Raw genomic sequence first — 19,113 nt, 5'->3', positions numbered from 1 at the left:
GAGTCCTGGGGGCGAGAGCCTGTGGCCATTCGAAGCCTTCAGAGGCAAGCTGGGTTCGGGGAGCGCCTCCGCGGGCCCAGGGACCTTCCGCGACCTCCCGCCCAGCGTAAGTCCACGCAGTAGATCGCGGGATCCACTGAAGACTCAGACTTGGCTTGTAGCCCAGGACAGCCAATCACGAAGAAGCAAGCGGTCGAGGGGCGGGGTTGTCGCCGGCCGGCCCAGGTGATTGGCCGGCGGTCCACACCACCATGCCACGTGACTGCCACGCCGCGGGCCTTGCCGGGTTCCTTCCGCACCTTTCCTACGGTGACCATGGCTAGCTGCTGCCTCCTTGGGGCCGGACCATGGGCGGGGACGGTTGCCGGGGTATTAAAGGGAAGCTCGCCCGCGGCCAGACTGCCTGTACCCGTGCGGCGGCGTCCCTGCAGCCAAGTCTTGCCGGAGGACGTGCCGTGGGAGCCCGTGTCTGGCGGACTGGAGCATTAAGGTGAGGACCGGAGGCGAGAGGGGAGCTCTGCGGTCAGCAGTGCGTCTGCAGCCGAGACAAAACCCGGCAGGGACTGACCTGGCAGACCTGCGGTGGCCCAGTGCTAGCCGGGCCGCCTCGGACCTGATGTGTCCGGGCTGGAACGAAGCCCTGTCTCCACCTTCCACTCTTAGACGCAAAAGTGCAGAAATCCTTTTACAGTCACTAGACTTGGGATTCTTTCAGTAGTTAGGTGAACGGACGCGCTGAGAAGATACCTAAAAAGACAGAGCAAGTCCTGACAGAGTTAGTAAGTGAACCCCACCTCTCCCCAATGCTGCGTCCCTTTCTCTCACAAATTGGGATTTAGAGGGATGTAAGCATTCAGACATCAAGTTCCCTTTTTGGCACTATGCTACTGCTATTTTTCCTCTTTTTGCTCTAGGGCTCTTTCTGGCTGTAGGGAGCTGGGAATTGAACAGAAGTCCTTCCCCAACTATTCTTTTGAACTATACTCATAGCTCTAATCCCACGATTTTTTCTTATGAGGCGTCTAGAACTAGTGTGATATACAGTTCACACTAGTATTGGATTCAGAGGAAAATCTTGTTTATGAAATTTAAACCGTTAAAGTGTAAGGTCATTTAGGAATGTTAAGGACTGTAAGAGACAGAGCCTAATATCTATTGTATACTGCATAAGTACTGTACTGTACTATTCTGAGATCTTCATTTATGTGAGGTATTTGGGAGTCTCTCCATTTTACAGGTCAGAAATTGACTCCGAGTGGTTTTCACCCAGTACCGTCAAGCTATTGAATAGTAACTGGGCTCTGAGTGGTGACCTGATGTTGCTTATTGATTTGTCAGCTGTGGTCCCAGGATCACTAGCCCAGCATCACCCGGAATACAGCGCCTTCTGTCTCCTATGATTTGCAGGGGCAGGCCCAAGAGTCTGCATTTTTATCTGAAACCTATGCTGAAAACCCTTGTGTGGCACTGTGATGTGCTGCCTCCCAGAGGAGAAGCTAGAGATGAACATATTTGGGGCTTTGGAGATCTCCATATTGGATTTTAGGATAAGTTTTAAAAGTAGACATAAGCTTTGAGTGAGCAAAACCCCAAGAAGATGTTTAGCAAAGTAGTGTTTTGATGCAGGCTTGGTTTTAGTGTCTACAGAAAGAGATGCCCACGCTTGGTGAGTTAGATTGTGAATAAAGGCATTACTTCCTCCTTTTTTCCCCCCTGCAAAGCTCTTAAACCATCATTCGTCCTCTTTACAAATACTTGTAAAGCACTTAATAGGTGTTATGCAAGCAACTTGAGGTTACAGCTTAAACTAAGTGTAGGAGCTAAAAAGATGGCTCAATGCTTCAGAGAATAACTGTTCCAGCAGAGGACTTGAGTTAAGTTCCAGGACCCTTGGTGGATGCCTAACAATCACCTGTTTGATGAGGTTCTCGAACCCTCTTCTGGACTCCAAGGGCACCTGTGCACACACATGCATGTGCGCACACACACACACACACCACACCACACACACATATACACATACTTCAAATGAATCTTTTAGAAGTGAATATATAATAGGAATGACAAAACAAAGGCCATAGGGGGAAACGTCAAGCCAAAGAGAAGGGCAGATGGCCCCTTAAGGCAGACATGGAGACAGGAGGGGTGCTATTTTTACGTATTGTGTTTAGTAAGGAGCTGATTGGTAAGGTGACATTTGAGAAAAATAAAAAGAACGAGTGTGAATTTAACTGGGGAAGGACATTCCAGCTAGAAGAAACAAACAAATAAACAAAAAATTACAGAGGAAGCCAGAGCACCAGATTATAGCACAGATGTAAATTTTATATTGCTGTTCCTAATAGAAGATGAAAGAATAATTCGGTGTACATATACTATAAAACATACACTGGAGGGCATGCAATAGTTGGCCGTGACCATTGCTAGTGTCCTGGGAGATGGAGACAGGAGGAACTCCCTGGCCAGCCAGTCTGGCTAAAACTCTGAGCTTTGGGTTCAGTTGTTCCAGAAAATACAGTGGAGGCTCATCAAAGTGGTTTAGTGGATAAAGACAATTACTGCATAAGTGTGGTTACCAAGTTCAATCCCCAGAACTCACGTAAAGGTAGAAGGAAGTGGAACAATAGAGCTGACTTCACAAAGTTGTCAAAATACTCCTGTATGTGCCTGCACACAGGACCTCACATTACACATACAATAATAAATTTTTTTAAATTAAAAAGGCATGTATACTATATATGCATATATACACTCACAACTATAAATTTATCTTAATTATTAATTAAAATATAATATCATTTCCTCCCTTTGATTTCTTCCCTTCAAACCCTCCCATGTCCCCCCTCACTTCTCAAATTTTGCCTTCTTTTTCTTTGTTGTCGTTACATAATCTACAGGTGCATAAATATATAAACTCAGTGTGCTGATATAAATATAATGTGCTGAGTCTGTTTAGTGTTACCTGTGTGTGTATGATTTCAGGGCTGGCCACTTGGGAATTGGCTAAGACACTTGGCGTGTCATCCCTGGGGAAGACTAATTTACCCACGTTCAGCATTCCTCAGTTTCCTGTGGTTCTTTGCCTAGGGGTGGGACTCAGTGAGAGTTCCTCCTTCTGTATCTATTGGTGTCAGACTTGCTCAGGTCTTGTTAGGCAGCCACACTGTTGAGGTATCATTTCAGTAATGCAGCCTCACAACCGACTTCCCAGTCCTCTAGACCTCTTTCTGCCCCCTACCCGAGCCCCTTCCACGATATCCCCTGAACCTTAGGTGCAGGTCTTGTGTTGTGCATGTGTCCATTGGGGCTTGGCACCCCACAATCAGTCGTTCTCTGTCTTTTGACCTGTTGTGGTTTTCTGTGATTGCATCTGTGTGCTGCAAAGAGAAGTGTCTTTGATAAAGGGTAAAAGCTACACTTACCTGTGGGCATAAGACGGTACTTAGAATGCTGTTTGGTATCAAGCTGGATTAGTAAACTGCCAACAGTAAGTCCTCTGAGATCGATGACTTCACTAGCCCTAAGTACTTGGCTAGGTTTACAATATTGGGCATAAAGTCCTCCTGTGAGCAGGCCTTGAGTCCAGTCAGACAGCTGTTGGTTACTCACAAAGATATGAATGCCACCATTGCACCCTTAAGGGTATCTTGCTATGCCAATCATCATGGTTCACAGGTATCCCAGCTGAGTGGGACGGTTGTGTTTTTTTCTTCTTAGGAAGCTTGCATGTTTCCATGGAAGCTGGTCCTCAGGGAGGATGCTTTCAGGTCTGACCAAGCTAGAATCCTCTGGGTCCTGCTTAGAAACTAAGCTCCAAGGGCAACAGCGGTAGCCAATATTGTTTTGGGTGACTCTTGGACTCCCTGACTGAATTAGTGTTTTACTGCTGTGAAGAGACACCATGACCAGGGCAACTCTTGTCAAGGAAGGCATTTAATTTATGGCTGGCTTACAGTTTCAGAGGTTTCCTCCATGACATGTGAGAAAACGTGGCGGCATGCAGGCATACATGGTCCTCTAGAAGCTGAGATCTTGATCCACAGTCAGCAGGAGACTGTGTACCAAACTGGCATAGCTTAAGCATAGGAGACCTCAAAGCCTGCCCCCACAGTGACACATGTACTCCAAGGCCACACTTCCTAATAGTGCCACTCACTCCCTATGGGCGTAGCATTCAAACACATGAGTCTGTCCAGGCCATACCTACTTAAACCACCACACTGACCAACAATTTGAAACCTGCTATTCCCCTCTCTAGGGCTCCACCCCCTCCTCCTAGAGTCCTTTTCGATATTGCAGGTTTCCGTGGTTACTCCAGGTCCATACTCACACATGGAAGTCTGGGGCTAGACACCACAGACAAGAGAGATTGTGTGGTCTTCTGGGTCTGTGTTACTCCCTCAATGTAAGATTTCCTCATTCCATCCATTTACCTGAAATTATCACAATTTCAGTTTCTTTACAGTTGAATAGTATTCCACTGTGTATATGTGTCTTAGTTTTATTGTCTGTTAACATGTTGAAAGAAATTGGGATTGTTTCCATTCCCTAATTATTGGGAATAGAGCAGCAATGAACATAACTGGAAAATAAGCCCTTCCTGATGACTAGCTTTCATAATTCCAGAAGGTGCCATGGAAGGTGCCAAAGGAGGGAAGCAACCTATAGTCTTGCCCAGGCTAGACCCAGCTCAGGTCCTCCAGGTAAGCAGGTGTATAATAGGGTGTTGAATCCTTCAGGCATATACCAAAGAGTGGCATAGCTGGGCCATAGGGTAAATTTATTCTTAGCTTTTAAAGAATCTCCACACAGATTCTCAGAGTGATTGGATCAGTTTGCAACCCCACCAATGGTGAATGAGAATTCCTTTCCCCAAACCCTTTCCAGCATTTGTTGTAAGTTATTTGTTGGTAGTAGCCATTCTGACTGGGGTAACATTAAATCTCGAAAGTTGTTTTGGTTTGCATAGGAGTTTCAGTATTACAGGCTTCATATTGAGGTCTTCAATCCATTTGGACTTATGTGGTCTGCTTTCCTTCTTCTGAATGCAGACATTCAGTTTTCTATTTCTATTTCCACACCATTTTGAAAGATGCTGTCTTCAAGGTGTGTCTTCTGTAGGAACCTGCTTAGTATATGAGGCCTGGTTCAAGCCCAACACTCCACTTGCTCACCTCCCAAAGAAATAGATGGAGATGTCAGGAAAAGGCACGGAGTTGAAGGCCGCAACCCAGCACCAGCTGCTTAATGTTCGTGACTGCTGATTGGACATGGGTGCATGGGGGAAAGAAAATAGAGGCCTCTTAGAGGAGACTATACCAGTGTTTCTGTTTAGTATAGAGAGAGTGAGCCTTCACAGGATTCTGTGACATATCCAAATATTTGTGTTTTCCAGTAGTCTTAGGTGACCCCTGAAGGGGTCAAGATGCCCAGGTTGGGAACCACTAGACTAGATGCCCACTGGAACTTGATGAAAGGACTAGACTGCTGAAATGATGGCAGTAAGTCATCAGTTAGGCTGTTTTTGCCCTTAGTTGGTCCTGGGCAAGCAGGAAAGAAGTCATTGATGGTGTGGCAATATGGGGCCACATGCCATGTTTGGGATGGAGATATAGGACATAGCCACAATGGCAAGGTAAGGTAGATAGAGATAAAGATAGAGGTTTGTCTGTTTCATGTAGCCTGGCCTCAAGCTTACTGTACTGTGTAGGTTGAGGGTAACCTTGAACTGTTGATCCCCCTACTTCTTCCTCCCAAGTGTGAGATTATAGATGGGCATTATTCTAGTTGTATACAATGTATGTATTCAGCGGCTTCTGAAAGACCAAGAAATAGGAATCTTTCCTGAACAATCCTTGTAAAGGGACACTGTAGTCAGGTCTGCCCAGTTAGTAACCAGACAGTTGTGACCCAGATGGGTCAAATGGATTATACAGAATCCTGGAATAATGGCTATCTCAAAGAAGTTTCCATTGACATTGGTGAGGAGAGGTTCTGGGGACCTGAAACCTTTTTGTTGAGTCTGCTAACCCAGACTTTAAAGCATATCTCTCAGAATGGATGAAGACATTCAGAATTGCTCTATTGACATTAAGCATTTTTCTCCAAGAATATTCTCCTCTCCATAAGTCTTGCTGTGTTCAGAGACTCTGGGTGTCATTTGCAAGGAGGTTTGAAGAAAACAACGATGGCAGGCTGAAGTGCACAAGGAGCCATGTGGTGGTTAGTGTACATGTCAGCACACCTCGTACGGCAATGGGCAGCGGTTTGCTGCTGGACACAGGCTTGCTTCTCCTGGATCCTACCAAGGAGGCCTCATCAAAAAGCTGTAAAGAAGCACCTATCATCTGTCAAATTCCGGTGCTTGGGGTCATCATAAAATTATTGCATACAAGTTTCAGTATTACAGGCTTCATATTGAGGTCTTCAATCCATTTGGACTTAGGTTTTGTGCAAGGTGGTAGATATGGTCTGCTTTCCTTCTTCTGCATGCAGACATTCAGCTTTCTATTTCTGTTCCCACACCCTCATTATTTTTAAGGCTAATGAGATAATCTTATTTGTTTCATCTGGGTGGCTGATTTGAGGTTTTAGACCCACGTGAAATAGTGACAGTGAGCATGCTTTTACAGGAATATCAGCATGGAGACGTAAAGGAGCTAGCATGAGTGTCTGAGTCTTGGGTCTAACAAAAAGGCTTTGTTTCAGTTTTCCGTGCCCTGGTTCTTTGTGTCGTACTGAATCCTCCAGGATCTGACTGTCAGTGTGTGGACAGCGTTGTAATGCCTGAGCTGCACGCCTGTGTGTGCAGTGGATGAGCTCAGACCTCATATCTCTTATCCTCTTATCCGTTATGTATGAGAGGAAAACAAGTAACCACGTGAAGGGTAAGTTTTAAAAGCTGTGTCGTGAGACTAGGCTGTGCACTCAAGGCTCTCAGCTCCTGTGAATCATCGTGGCTCTTTGCCTTCCTCCTCCCCAGTGGCTTCCTTTGCAAGTGCGTTAGGCTGTTGGGTCAGTATTGTAGGTCCCCACTGAGCGACACACTCAAAGGGCTGTAGCTCTGTAGTGTCTTTTTTTTTTTTAAACAAGAAATGACAGATCTAAGAATTTAATTATCGGGCCTAAAAGAGATGGCCTAGCAGACAAGAGCACCGGCTGCTCTTCCAGAGGACCTAAATTCAATTCCCATCACTCACATAATGGCTTACAAGCTTCTGTAATTACAATTCCAGAGGATCCAAAGCTCTCTTCTGGACTCCACAGCCACTGACCGCAAATAATGCGCAGACATGCATGCTGGCAAAACGAACATCTGCATGAAGTAAAATAGAAAGCAAGCTGAGCATGGTGGTGCATGCCTTAAATCCCAGCACTTGGGAAGAGGCAAAAGCAAGTGGATGTCTATGAGTTTGAAGTCAACCTGGTCTACATAATTAACAGAGCAGCCAAGGTTACATAGTGATTAATGTAGATCTTTAAATTTTTTATTTTCAAAATTGGTTTATTTAAAGTCGAACACTGTCTTAATAGATCTGGGGTGAGGGGGTGAGCGTACAGGCTTTCTCATTCGCACACATGTGGACACACACTGATCTCAGGTAATAAATTCAGTGTCTCCATCTTTTAAAGGATTCTTTTCTGATTGTGGATTTCTAGGAGTAAAGTTGCTGCTTTAAAGACATCATCTTCTGGCTTCCATTAAGTCCAGGACATGTGCTGTATTCCTGTCTTTGTTCCTCCATAAGTGATGTGTGTCTGTCTTCAGAAGCACCCTCTGAGTAACAGTGATTGGTAAGTGGTGGTGATGGCTGGGGAGTTGCTTTTCTGCCTGTTCTTTGGGGCATTCTCAAGATTCTTGGACCTCTACTTCACTGTTTCGAGATTGTTAAACAGTTCTTGGCCACTCAACTTTGAGATGCTTCCTCTGCCTGTTCTCTTGTATTCTTCTTTGGGGATTTTAATTCTATGCTTAAATACTTGATATGCCACATACCAAAATCTTGGCTCTTCTATTACAGTCAACATTTTTGTTGTTGAGTGGTTTTACATTTGAATAATTTCTATTAAGCTGTCTTTTGAGTCCATTGAGTCTTTCTTTGACTGCGTCAAGTTTACTGGTAAGCCTGTCACAGGAATTCACTTTTTCTATTGTTTTTCTCACTTTTAGCACTTTCATTTGTTTCTTAGTTTGCTTTCTCAGACATTTTTAAATTTGTTTTTATTTTCCTTCTTATCTATAGTAGCCACAGAGGTGAAGTTTAGACCTGGTTATTATTGGTTACAATGTTTCAATATTTCTTTTTCTTACCTTAGGTTTAGAAAAACCTCTTGACCAAAGGCTACTCCAGACAGGAAGTAACTCAAGCAGGCTCAGGAGAGCAGGAAGTGAGAAGACAGATGCTGAGTTAATGACCAGCACACTAACCTGTTTGAGTTGCTCAGGGTCAGTTGTCTTCTAGATCTGACTTTTCCCTCAAAGACCATCAAAACCATTATTATTTTTCTCTTATTCATCCTAAGTAATGGGTAATTTTTTGCATCCTGTGTTCTTAAATAGGATATGACCTCTTATATCCTATTTCTTGTTAGATTGTAACACCTTGGTAATGATAGGTCTATAAAACCTGATAAAGGTTCTTTTTTTTTTTTTCCTGTCAATTCAAACTTCCGGAGTTCTCCATCTATTTGTCTCCATTTGGTCATAGTCACAATGAGTTTGTTCTTTGAATATTTCTGTAAACCAGCTAAAGTTCTGTAAATCTCAGTGATGCGCTTGGTGGTGATTACATTGGTGGACAGAAAGGCATTGCCTTTCCTGCAGGAGCTGCAGAGGCTCCTATCTGCAGTCACAGGTACAGAATGTCACAGGATACAGGAGAATGGGTCCATCTGGGCTAAGGTGATAGGTTGGTGATGTGTAGCAGTGGCAGCATTTCAGCAGGACTTAATGAAATGAAGTCTTGACTGAGAGATGGCCATGCTAGGCCAAGCTCAAAGTGTGTCCTAGTCACTGGACCATCCGCTCCTTTAAGAGCTTGGCTTTTGTTGTTTTTGGGTTTGTTTTGGTTTGGTTTTGGTTTTGTTCTGTTCTGTTCTAGTTCCTAGGGTAGGCAGGTCCTTTGGTACTAGATGAGTAGTTTCAGGGCCAGAGATGTGGGGTTTCTTGTTTATCTTCCAAGTGGAGGTTCTAGGCAACATTATTTCTCTACTCAGCCTGTGAAAGACCATTGGTAGCATATGGAACAGAGAAAGGCTGCCTCCCCTCATACTTTTGCCCCGGCTGTGCTGGAATTAAGGGTGTGCACCACTATCACCTGACCCTCATTTTTTTTCTTTTCTTTTTTTTTTTTAGAAAACTCTCCAGGGGATCCAGGGGGATACACAGGAGAATCCTTAGCGGTCGCTGTCTGTCTTTCTTGAGAGGCTCTGTACCAACCAATGATTTGTTTTGACTTGTTTATAGTCTGCTTCCAGGGCCAATGAGCCTCACTTAAGGAGCAGATATGCAGGTCATCTATGCCCAGTCTGGGCAGAGTAGCCCATTCTTTTAATTCCAATGTGAAGGAGTAGAGGCTGGTGGATATCTGTGAGTTTGAAGCTAGCTCGATCTGTATGGCAAGTTCCAGGTCAGCCAATGCTATATAGTGAGACCCTGTCTCAAACACCCCCAAATGGAATTCTTCAACCTCACAAATGATAAGTAAGATTGCTGATATATGTGAGCGCTGAGAACTATTTTATAAATTAACATGTATTTTTTTCCTCTGGGGTAGGAAGTAAAGCATCTGTCTCCAGAATGTCTTCAGAAAATAAAGAGCAGCATAATCTTTCACCAAGGGACTTACCTGAAGAAGCCTATGGCTTCCCACCTGAGCTCCCCCTGGGGGCTCAAAGAGGATCAAGCACTGACTTAAGGCAGTTTGAGCCCAGTGATCGGAGAAGAGCTTTTCGTAGGATCCACATGGAACTCCATGAGAAACCAGATACTAACATCAGACAGCTTGTCATGAGAAAGCTTCAGAAGAGTTGCCAGTGTAATGCAACCAAAATCAGAAATAGGATTTTTGATTTTTTTCCTGTTTTGAGGTGGCTCCCAAAATATGATCTGAAGAAAAACATTTTAGGTGACATGATGTCTGGCCTGATTGTGGGTATATTGTTGGTGCCCCAGTCTATTGCTTACTCCCTGTTGGCTGGCCAGGAACCTATCTATGGTCTGTACACATCATTTTTTGCCAGCATTATTTACTTCCTGTTTGGTACCTCCCGCCACATCTCTGTGGGCATTTTTGGAATACTGTGCCTTATGATTGGTGAGGTAGTTGACCGAGAACTACATAAAGCCTGCCCTGACATTGATACTACATCATCTTCCATAGCAATGTTTTCAAATGGATGTGTGGTAGTAAACCATACATTAGACGGACTCTGTGACAAAAGCTGTTATGCAATTAAAATTGGCAGCACTGTGACATTCATGGCTGGAGTTTATCAGGTAAGAAATGGTGAGCATTTAGGCTGGGTATAGGAGCCTAGCACTCAAGAGATAGGGGCAGGGGCAGGAGCAACGCAGGTGTTTGAGGCCAGCCTGGTTTCAGAGCAAGATCTAGGGCTACATAGTGAGAGCCTGAGACACTTGGGGAAGAAGAAAGAAGGAGGGAGACATAACCATTGGTTATTTCTGGCAAAAACAATCTTTACACACAGGATCTCTGGTATGTAGGCTGCTAGGGGTTGTAATATTGCTACCACTGACAGAGTGCTAAAGAGATGAATGGTAGAGCCCCAAGCCAAACCATGGATTCCACTGTAAGACAGGGCTCTTCCTAGACTACTTCTTAAGCAGCAACAGTCAGATTCTTATTAAAAACGTAAGACCAGAAAGAGTCCTCAGGCCAGCTAGAACAATTCTTAACTTTTGTATGCTGGAAACACTGGGTTTCTGGCAAAAATCACTGTGACTAGTCAGACGAGAGGGCAGGAGGATGGGGCAGGGAGTGGGGGAGGGCAAAGAGGAAAACCAAAGTGGTTGACATTATTGCTAGCTCTTGCCTTCCTTTAGAGTAACTGCAATCCTGAGAGACTTCTGCTGAATTTAATAGTTCTCTTGGATTGATGAAGAGGGAGAGGGAAACTTGAGGACCATCATTTACCAGCCAAGAGAAATGATTACAAATTAAAACCTCCTTGAGTATCCTATAGAACCCACTAATCTATTGTTATGATTATGTCCCTGCCTTTTAGCATCCAGAAATCAATACCAGCATCAAACCTGTTGTCTGTTACAGGCATTTGGAGCCCGGAAAGGAAGGGGAAGAGTAGCTGCCTTGTTTGGTACTTAGATGAGGTGGGAGAGACAGAAGGAAGGGGCGAGGGGTTGTGTTCCTAGAGTCCATGTTGGCTTTCTTCTCAGTGTATCTCACCAAGGGAGGAAGAGGTAGCAGGACTCTGAAGATGTGGGCAGAGGAGGATGTAGCATTACTGCTGAATCAGATAGGTTCAGTTCAGATGTGAATCAGTTTTTCTGCCAGTTAAATCTTACTTTCATGGTCTGTGCCTGCTGTAATCCTAGCGTTTAGGAGGTAGAGGCAGGAGGATCCAGAGTTTCGGGTCATCGTTGGCAAAGTTCAAGGCTGCCCTGGGACCATGAGATCTTAACTCCAAAAATAAAAGTGAAAAACCTTCAGTTTAATGGTAATAATTTTTAATTTGGAGAAAATGTTTTCTGAAATAGAGGAATTTCTCCAATTTGAGTTGGTTTGCTTTTTGTTGGTTGATTGTTTTGTTTTGTTGGGGGTTTTTTGGTTTTTGTTTGGTTTTTTTGAGACAACTTTTCTCCATGTAGCTCTGGCTATCCTGGAACTCGTTCTATAGACCGGGCTGGTCTTGAACTCAGAGATCTACCAGTCTCTGCTTCCCCAATGCTGGGATTGAAGGTGTGTGCCATCACTGCTTGGTTCCTTTTGAGTTTGTATACATTTGTTTGGAACCTTGAAAACAGTCCTTTTTGGAAGCAGTCTGAGTGGTGGTCCAGTTTTAGATGATTGTGTAGGGTAGAAGCCCTAAGTCCTTGCTATGGTTGGGCAGATGAGTCTGACTACTGGAAGCTTGCATGCATAGTGACATGAAAACCGTAAGGTTGATTGCATTTCTTTTAGCTCTGACACTCTGTGGTATTTGATAGCTTGTAGCCAGGCAGGGAAGGCTGAGGTAGTAAGAAGCTGAAGAGCTCATTCCCATTTCCGCCTAATGCTTGCATATGCTCCCTTCCAGGTAGCCATGGGCTTCTTTCAAGTGGGCTTTGTGTCTGTCTACCTCTCAGATGCCTTGCTGAGCGGGTTTGTCACTGGTGCCTCCTTCACCATCCTCACGTCTCAGGCCAAGTACCTCCTGGGGCTGAGCCTTCCTCGGAGCAATGGTGTAGGCTCAGTCATTACTACCTGGATCCACATCTTCAGAAATATTCATAAGACCAACATCTGTGACCTCATCACCAGCCTTTTGTGTCTCCTGGTCCTTGTGCCAACCAAAGAGCTCAACGAATACTTCAAGTCCAAGCTCCCGGCACCAATTCCAACTGAGCTCATTGTCGTTGTGGCAGCCACATTGGCTTCTCATTTTGGAAAACTCAATGAGAATTACAATTCCAGTATTGCCGGGCAAATTCCCACCGGGTTTATGCCACCCCAAGCGCCAGACTGGAGCCTCATTCCTAATGTGGCTGTTGATGCCATAGCTATTTCTATCATTGGTTTTGCTATCACTGTATCACTTTCTGAGATGTTTGCCAAGAAACATGGCTACACGGTGAAAGCCAATCAGGAAATGTATGCCATTGGCTTTTGCAATATCATACCCTCCTTCTTCCACTGCATAACTACTAGTGCCGCCCTTGCAAAGACACTGGTTAAAGAGTCAACAGGTTGCCAGACCCAACTGTCCGCTATAGTGACATCCCTCGTTCTTCTGTTGGTCCTTCTGCTAATAGCTCCCTTATTCTATTCCCTCCAAAAATGTGTCCTTGGTGTGATCACCATTGTAAATCTCCGGGGTGCACTTCTGAAATTTAGAGACCTGCCAAAGATGTGGAGGCTCAGCAGAATGGACACAGTTATCTGGTTTGTGACGATGCTGTCCTCTGCTCTGTTAAGCACTGAAATAGGCCTGCTCGTTGGGGTTTGTTTTTCAATGTTTTGTGTGATTCTCCGTACTCAGATGCCAAAGATTTCACTGCTTGGTTTGGAAGAAGAATCTGAAATCTTCGAGTCCATCTCCACTTACAAGAACCTTCGGAGTAAGTCAGGCATCAAGGTTTTCCGCTTCATAGCCCCTCTCTACTACATAAACAAAGAATGCTTTAAATCAGCTTTGTACAAGAAAACGCTAAACCCAGTCTTGGTAAAAGCAGCCTGGAAAAAGGCAGCAAAAAGGAAACTGAAAGAGGAAACAGTGACTTTCCATGGGGACCCGGATGAAGTCTCAATGCAGCTTTCCCATGATCCCTTGGAGCTGCACACCGTTGTGATTGACTGTAGTGCAATACAGTTTTTGGATACAGCAGGGATCCACACACTGAAAGAAGTTCGCCGGGATTATGAAGCCATTGGTATCCAGGTTTTACTGGCTCAGTGCAATCCTTCTGTGAGGGATTCCTTAGCCAAAGGAGAATATTGCAAAAAGGAAGAAGAAAATCTTCTCTTCTACAGTTTGTCTGAAGCAGTAGCTTTTGCAGAAGAGTCTCAGAAGGAGAAAGGAGTGTGTGTGGTCAATGGTTTGAGTCTTTCTGGTGACTGAGAAAATTAATGAGTCTTTCTGGTGACTGGGAAAGCTAATAGAAGGAAGAAGAGTGTCTTGCCAGTTTCAGTGTGCAGCATTTTCTCCTGTGAAGGAGGAAGCAGTGTACATGTGAGATGGCTTCCTTTGCAGCTAGCCTTTCGATAGTCTCATGTGCGGTAGAGCTTTTGGTTGGGTAGAATCAAAAAGAAGTAACTGTTATGGCTTCCAGCTTTTGTGCAGATAGCATTCTTGGGGTACAGTTGTATAAACAGGACAGAACTTTAAAGCAGCCCCCCAGTTTAATCGCCTTACTTTAGGGACTGACTGTGTATCTGAACTCTGCCCTCTAGGACGCAGAGGGAGGTAAAAATGGGTTTGCTTTACACACACTGGAGCCTTCGCATGGCTCGGGAGAGGGGGAAAAAGGAGGCAGCGCTGCTGATACAGAGGCTGCTGAAGCCCAAGGACTGAAGGAGACGAGTCCTGACCCTGCTGGTGTGCCTCTGTTTGGGGTTTGCTCCCCAGACAGCAGTAAGATCTCTTGCTGATAATTGGAAATCACCATCTTGCTTCATGCAGGAACTGTGCCAGTCTCATAAAAGAATCTGGCCCCCACAGCCAGCCTGATACTATTGTATAGAACCTGTATTATAAACATCAGATGTGATAGTCCTCCCTTTTTATTCAGAATAAGTAGGTAAGGAAAGAGTTCAAAACCAGAGCAGCAGTGGAAGACTTTGTCTTTGAGAACTTGTCTCCTGTTAAGCTCCATCTCACCTTTGATGTATTCTCATGCTTCCCGGGGAATCTTTGCTAAATTGGCATTTTCAAACACCATGGCAGTGTTGTCAGGGAAGGCAGGATATTGGCTCAGCCGCTTCTTACCACACTGTTGCGCTTGTGGTGCACATTCTTGCCAAGAAAGAATGAATGACAGTTCCCCTTAAGAAATGCTACCATCCCGCCACTGAGGCATTTTATCAGGGATCTGCTGGGGGTCGGTAGTCTTTCTTAAATAGAAGTGGCCGTTTGTGGATGAGCACAGAGGACATCCATCATTACTTTGCAGATGTGAATGCAGTGCTGATGCTTACTGCCATGCACCTTGTTGTTTTATGATAAATATTGATGTCTGTGGCCACTTTTAATGCAGGAGGACTTCGAACCTTCACAGAACCCTAGATTTATTGGTGTGTCATTCTCAGTAGCTGGCTGCAGATTATGAATTGAGTCGTTTCTTCAGAAAAGGGCTTTGACAGGTAAGAAAAGTTCTCCCAAATGTGGAATAAAGGACTCAAATGAGATTAAAACATTTAGTCAAACTATTATAGTAACAGTTTCTGAATTGTAAAATCATTTTAGCCTGTTCTTACATACCGAACAATTTAAAATGTTTGTGGGCAGCAAGCCCCGTGTGACGAACCATGTGAGGTGGAATGCTCTCAAACAGTTTATAGACGTGAGCTCCAGAAACTGCCCCTGCAGTTTCTTAGTGGCAGAGTCCTCCTGCTTGCTTATGTGGGAAATGGCTTTCTAGGACTCCAGTAAAAGCATCAGAGTAGAAAATGTGGGTTTCTAGTGGTTCTGTTGATAGCATCCACATTGCCATCCCTCTGGACTCTGTCCTAGAGTTCCAGAAATGTCGACTGCTGTTTGCTTGTCCTTTTGTCTCCCTATCTTTATGAATAATTGAAAAGTCAGTTTCCTAGTCATTTTTGAAAATCCCTCTTGCCTTCCCTCAGGCCATGTTGGAATTAAGACTGTTAAGATGTTTAGTACTCAGGGACAGACTAGTAGGTACACGTTCAATGGGGGTGGGAGAGGCGTTCAGGCATTAAGAGCACTTGCTACTCTTGTAGGGGACCCGAGTTCAGTGTCCAGCACCCACATTAGGCAGCTCACAACCACCTGCAACTAGCTCCAGGCGATCTAACCCTCTCCTGACCTCCATGGGACACACACACGCACGGGCACACACGCACACACACGGGCACACATGCACATCTATTTTAAAACACATGTTTAAGATAACTCTATACTCCATTCAACACCAGCATAGAAGAGGAGTGTTGGTTCAGTGTTGGCGGGAAGTACATGCCCTTGACTGACTTGTAAGTCCATCGTGTGGCTCTAACGGGTTCTGGAGCTTTACCTGTGCACTAGCAAATTCCCGAGTTACGTCCTGATCCGTGTTTGTCCCACAAAAGCAAACAGAATCCTGCTTTTTAAACACGACTGCACTAGAGGCTGTTGCCACCTTTCTCTTTGGGTTGATATCTTCCTAAATCGAACACCAAAATTGATTTTGATTGCTGATATTTGAAGGAATCAGATTTAGAACCAAAGCCTAATTTACCACCAGCACAGAAACAACAAAAGAAGCCATTTTCTTTTGATGCTTTAAACATATTTATAAGCTTATAAACATATTTATAAACATATTTATAAGTTATCTTGCTTATCCTGAACATTAGATGTAAACTATTTCCTGATTGTTTACAGAATAGAACCTGAATGCTGTTAAACAACTTTCGTTTATTTGAAATACAGAGTGTGCATGTCTATGTGTATTTTATGACAAGGTTTTATGTGGCACAGGCTGGCCTCAAACATACTAAGTAGCCAAGGGTGAGTGTGAACTGTTGGTCTCCTGCTTCAGCCTCCAGGTGCTGGAGTTAACAGGCCCAGGGTGGAATAAGCTGGTGTGTGTGTAGGCCTGCTAGGAAAAGAACACAGTTGAGGAGAGTGAAAGGACAGATCACCAAAGTCTGTATTGACCAGAAAGGAAGAGACCTGGCTGGATCCAGATTGTGGTAAGCCCCACAGAAAGATCAGGGTTCAGGAGCGTACCTCTAAGAGCAATGTTAGAAATAAGTTCTGTTTCTAGAAGGGGAAAGTCATGGGTTCACCAAAGCTCCAAAGAGCTAAGAAGTGTATTCTCACGTTGTATCCAAAGTCTGGTGGGCCTGCTCAGGAGTACTGTCCCCCGTGAGCTGAGTGGCTGCAGTACTGTATCTCAGACAGAGTAACTGGCAGGTGCCTTAGTTAATTTTAATCAGGGTCAGTGGAACATGTATGATTTATATCAAATTTTCAGCACAGTGAGTGGGGAACTTTGAGACTGCATGGAGGTGATAGATGAGTTCATTAGACTAATGCTTCTGGCTACATTCTGGCAAAAACAGTGTTCCTGTGCAGGGATGTACCTGGCAGTTTGACATTTAAGAACATATTGCCAGGATTAACCCCAGTCCGCAAAGTATAGAAAGGGGTGCAGTAAGTTTGAGGACAGTCTCTTCCTTTACAATGATGGTTGGAGATCTGTGTCCCCTGTTAGTGTCCTCACTTCCATGTTTTCTTGGAGGTGCTGACAGGGATGAGCTGAAGGCTCTCTACACAGAAGTAAACACTTCTGCATAGTCCCAATGTCTGGGCGTCAGTGTTCCAGGGGGACTTAGAAGTGCTTCATGGAGAGAGATAACTTAGCTGGGGGCAGATTGAGGTCTGAGCTGGAAGAGTGCCACTCAGGTATATCCAGGCAAGACTGGTTCCCCAGAAAAGTGGAATTCTCCAGATGATTAGCTTTACATTTGTGCCTAATTTTTTGTTCCTTTGTATTCTTCTCGGAATCTTAATTCTGGTGGTGTTTTAATTTAAATTTGGGCTTTAAATTAAGTTGCAGAAAGGATGGGTTGCTAATTAGACTCAGTAGACACAGTGGCCTGTGAGGCACTTCAAGGCTGGGGCAGGAGGATTGGCCAGCCTGAGATAGTTGGTGAGACTTTGCCAGAAGAAGAGAAAAGAAAACTAGCTAGCTGTTGGGACCCATTCGTCATCCAACTCCTTTTTTTATATATTAAGATTTTAGTAAATCATGGATCATAGTACATTTGGGTGCTAAGTTTAAGCATGAAAACTATACTATCACAGGACAAAACAGTGCACCAGCTGGCTTGGTATAGGCTATTTCATAAAGTATAACTGAATTACTTTGTGTTAAAAGTAAATTTTTTAAAGGTTTTTTTTTTAAATAGTAACTTGGAAATGGAGGGTTTAGATGTAGAAGGGGGCATTTTTAATAAGGTAATTTTTATCATGAACTATTTTTTTTTTTACCAAAAGTATTTTGTAACTGAAATTTTAAAGTAAATCTGCTAAGTATAATTAGAAACTCAAATAAATGTTATGCTAGTATATTTTTGAGTATGTATTTTGTACCCTATGACTTAGTTTAAAATAAGAGCATGTTGAAGTGTCAGACTAGGTAGTGAGAGTAACAGATGCCTTTTGGAGACACTGTATTCTAGTCTGTCATAGCTGCTAGGTCACAAAGGGTTTCAATGTGCAACCTTAACAGACTTATTCTGGGGATAATCCCACACTCTGCATTGTATCCCTAGCAAGAAATATAGAACCAAATAGCTCCTTCCTCCTCTTGAAGGCAAATCATTTGGGAAATTGGGATCTCAGTCCTGATGCTGCCATGGCTTCTGTGTCTTAGCAGTAAGTGTAAAAATACCTACCTAGCCTGGCTTTCCCACTTCATAGCATTGTGTACAAATGCAGACAACATGACAAAGGGTTTAGCCGTCACCACCCTTCTTGGCCAGGCCTGATTACTACTGAAGTGCCTCAGTGTTGCCCCCATAGATGAGTGCCCACCTGTCCTTCAGACCAGGGTGTGGTGCTTCCCATTGAGGGGAGGGAGCTGTCAATCATTTATTTCCATCTGGAAGAATATGTTTGTATTGCTTATTTTATAAGGTCTTCTATGTATTTGAGATTTAAGGGTGCCATTTCTTTGTTAATAAATTGTTATAATAAAATGATACTGTGTAAATTATTTTAGTGTTGGGAGTTCTGACATTTCGATATTAGTGAATTTGATTTAAAATTTTTTAACTTTAATGTCTTGGGGTATTTCACTTGCATATATGTCTATGTACCATGTGTATGCAGTACCCACAGAGGCCAGAAAAGGAAATCAGATCCCTTGTAAATAGACATACAGACAGTTGTGAATTACCATGTGGGTGCTAGGCATTGAACCCTGGTCCTCTGAAAGAGCAGCCAGTGCTCTAACCACTGAGCCATCTCTCCAGCCCTGGTTACCAGTGAATCTGAAAATGCTATCTTAGTGTGGTGACACAGGCTTGCTTCCCCAGCACCCAGTGGGTAGAGGCAGGGGCAGGGAGATGGGACAGTCAAGGTTGTCTCAATAAATGAATAGTACCTCATTCACCTGTACTCAAGCATCTGTGATAGACAGAGCTCAATGCTGTCCCCTGGAGACTCAGTTACTTTAGTGAGAACAACAGGAGTGGGAGATTGCTT

General features: G+C 44.0%; 1 protein-coding gene across 6 annotated transcripts; it reads left to right on the top strand.

The window, feature by feature from the left end:
* Positions 1-251: 251 nt before the first annotated feature.
* Slc26a2 (solute carrier family 26 member 2) lies at positions 252-18,622 on the top strand. Of its 6 annotated transcripts, NM_057127.1 has the most exon segments (5): positions 272-490; positions 7,660-7,794; positions 8,317-8,446; positions 9,777-10,498; positions 12,277-13,947. In NM_057127.1, coding segments are annotated over 2 exon segments (2,220 nt in total). In that variant the 5' UTR covers positions 272-490; positions 7,660-7,794; positions 8,317-8,446; positions 9,777-9,799; the 3' UTR covers positions 13,798-13,947.
* Positions 18,623-19,113: the final 491 nt, after the last annotated feature.

Source organism: Rattus norvegicus, chromosome 18 (genome assembly GCF_036323735.1).
Source record: "Rattus norvegicus strain BN/NHsdMcwi chromosome 18, GRCr8, whole genome shotgun sequence".
In the NCBI taxonomy this organism is placed as follows: Eukaryota; Metazoa; Chordata; class Mammalia; order Rodentia; family Muridae; genus Rattus; species Rattus norvegicus.
This window is presented reverse-complemented; position numbering and strand designations above follow the sequence as displayed.

Coding starts and splice junctions, on each gene's coding strand:
- Slc26a2 (XM_006254788.4), top strand. CDS start 9,800: ATGTCTTCAGAAAATAAAGAGCAGCATAATCTTTCACCAAGGGACTTA. Junction 10,499..12,276: donor TCATGGCTGGAGTTTATCAG/GTAAGAAATGGT, acceptor GCTCCCTTCCAG/GTAGCCATGGGCTTCTTTCA.